Source organism: Scophthalmus maximus, chromosome 14 (assembly GCF_022379125.1).
Source record: "Scophthalmus maximus strain ysfricsl-2021 chromosome 14, ASM2237912v1, whole genome shotgun sequence".
NCBI classification, from domain to species: domain Eukaryota; kingdom Metazoa; phylum Chordata; class Actinopteri; order Pleuronectiformes; family Scophthalmidae; genus Scophthalmus; species Scophthalmus maximus.
Window position 1 is genome coordinate 675,001 of NC_061528.1, and position 2,500 is coordinate 677,500.

General features: G+C 55.4%; 1 protein-coding gene across 3 annotated transcripts in view; it reads right to left on the reverse strand.

The window, feature by feature from the left end:
* Positions 1-2,500, reverse strand: part of mylka (myosin, light chain kinase a) — a 35,842-nt gene that overhangs the window by 16,517 nt on the left and 16,825 nt on the right. For all 3 annotated transcript variants that reach the window (XM_035604408.2, XM_035604407.2, XM_047337192.1), the window contains 5 exons: positions 2,164-2,361; positions 1,855-2,062; positions 1,704-1,748; positions 1,285-1,371; positions 1-775 (listed from right to left, as the gene is read on the reverse strand). The exon at positions 1-775 is cut by the window's left edge and continues 115 nt beyond it. In XM_035604408.2, coding sequence (XP_035460301.2) covers positions 1-775; positions 1,285-1,371; positions 1,704-1,748; positions 1,855-2,062; positions 2,164-2,361 — 1,313 coding nt within the window. The remainder of the gene's footprint in view (positions 776-1,284; positions 1,372-1,703; positions 1,749-1,854; positions 2,063-2,163; positions 2,362-2,500) is intronic.

Sequence of the window (2,500 nt, forward strand, 5' to 3'; positions counted from 1 at the left end):
CTCCACCACCGTCGCATCACTGAGCTTCTCCAAGAACTCCGGCACCTTCCCTCCGCCGCCGCCGCTCCTCGTCTCACTAATCCCTCCATCCACACAGTTGTTCACCGCCGTCTTCTCTGGCTCGCCGTTTTTCTCTGGGTTTGCCGGCTTCTTTTTGTTGGCGAGGACGGACCTGAAGTCGGCGGCGTTCTTTTCAGGCGTCTCGTTGCTGCTGACGGCGCCCTTCTTCCCCAGCACGGCGCGGAAGTCGACCTGCTGCGGGGCGTTCCCCTTGCGGTTGTCCTCCATCTTGGGCTTGACACCCTTCAGGTTTGCCTTAAAATCCATCTGTGGGTGGCGGCGGTGCTCAGCGGTGGCGGTGGCGAGGCCGGCCTCCCTTGGCTTCACTCCCTGGTTGTTCTTGGCGTGGAAAGCTTGGCGTCCCAGCAGCGAGCGGAAATCCAGCTGCTGCGCCTCCCTCTGTCGCAGCTCCTCTTCGCCACGCTCCCTGGTGTCCACACCGTGTCTGAGGAGGCCTTGGCGAGCGGCAATGGCGATGGGAGAGTCCTGCTCGGCCTCCTGCTTCTTCTTCTTCTTCTCTTCCTCCTTGTGCAGGTGCAGGAGAGGCTGGTTCTCCTTCTGCTCCTCGTTGGCCTCCTGCCACTGCCGACTGACACCACCTCTGCTGCTGCCGCTCAGATCCACGCCTCCTCCTCCTCCTCCTCCTCCTCCTCTCAATGTTGCGGTCCCACCAGCTGCTGCTCCTCCTCCTCCTCTTCCTCCTGCTGCTGCAGGGCTTCACGAACGAGCACAGAGACAGAGAATAAACAGTACTGGGTTAAAGCCCCCCAGAACAAGAGGACAAGCTCCTCCCCCTTAAATCTGGGGAGGGGGGGAGAGAGAGAGAGCGGGGGAATGGACCTCGACTCTAAATGTCCATGTTACATCACGAGTGACTCGACTGCCCTTATAAGGGCATACACCCAGAACTGATGAGGACACACACACACACTCACACACACACACACACACACACACACACATTCGTTGTGCTGATTTCTGTCATGTTACAGTTCATGGTTCAGTGTTGTACTTTTTACAGTGTAAAACTTGGGGTTTGTTTTTTTAAAGTGTAAACATGTTTGTCCTGCTCGGAGACACAGAGGAAACAGACTCTGATTGGTTCAGTCGATAAGGACGGATTAAGAAGCTTTTTCTGAATATAGGACAGACGGATGGATGATGCATGGATGATGGACGGATGATGATACCACTTTATCCATCAAGTGTCACGGGGGGTCTCACCTGTCGTCCTCTCCTCCTCTCCTCCTCACTGTCTCTCCACCAGTGACAGACAGATGGGCCACAGCTGTGCACTCACCAACATTGTTCCTGACAGACAGACAGAGAGACAGGTGAACAGACAGACAGGGGGACAGAGAGAGAGACAGGTGAACAGACAGACAGGGGGACAAACAGGTTCATGTTTGTTTCTGATAATAAACACTTTAATAAACACAATGAGTGAAAACAGATTTGATAAATTTGAGAAAAAGCTTCATGAGTTGGATGAAAAGATTATGGGAGGGGGAGGGGGAGGGGGAGGGGCCTCCCAGTTTAATCCTCATCTCTACACTGTGAACCACAGGATTATGTAGCATGTTGCTAACAACAACTTTCTGCTTGTATTCATGTTTCTGTCAATACACATGGATCAGTCTGACCTCAGGCTGATCAGGTAGTCTCCAGAGTGATGCCTCTTCACTCTCCTGAGGGGGGAGGAGACGAGGAGGAGACGAGGAGGAGACAGAGAAGGAGACATTCAGTAAATGAAGATCAGCTCTGTGCAGGTTTGTGGGCGTAGAGATCGTTGACCTGATGAGCAGCGAGACAACGTCCTCCTTCTGCAGCAGCTCGTAGTCCTCTCCAGAGGTCAGAGGTCGGCCCAGGTGGGCTCTGGTCCAGGTGTACCGGGGGAACGGGTCTCCAGCGATGGCACACGACAGGAGGACGTGTTGACCCACCGCAGCGCTCACAGGTTTGGGTTTGGTGATGAACCACGGCTGGACGCCGTCCTGAGGCTCTGTGGAGGAACCACCACACAGAACCAGCATCAAAACCATAAACTACCGCTAACACTCCGCAGCAGATCGTTGACTTTGGTCTGGACGGACCGGAGCCTACCCTCCACGGTGAGTCGGGCCTGGGTGTGGTCGTCTCCGTGCTGGTTCCGGGCCCGGCAGCTGTAGGTGCCGGTGTCCTCGGGGAAAACCTCCTGGATCAGCAGAGTGCAGCGGTTCTCCTCCCTGAGCAGGCGGAAGTCCTCGGACTCTGCCACCTCCTGCCCGTCGTGGAGCCACACCACCTCTGGAGGGGGGTCGCCTGAGGGTCATCAGTGTTCGATAAGTAAACGCTGAGCGGAGCCCACGTGTTCGGGTTCACGACACAGAGGTTTCACTAAACGGGTCAAACGGCACGGAGAGTTTTCCAGAACATTTACGGGGGAAAAAACATGCAACAC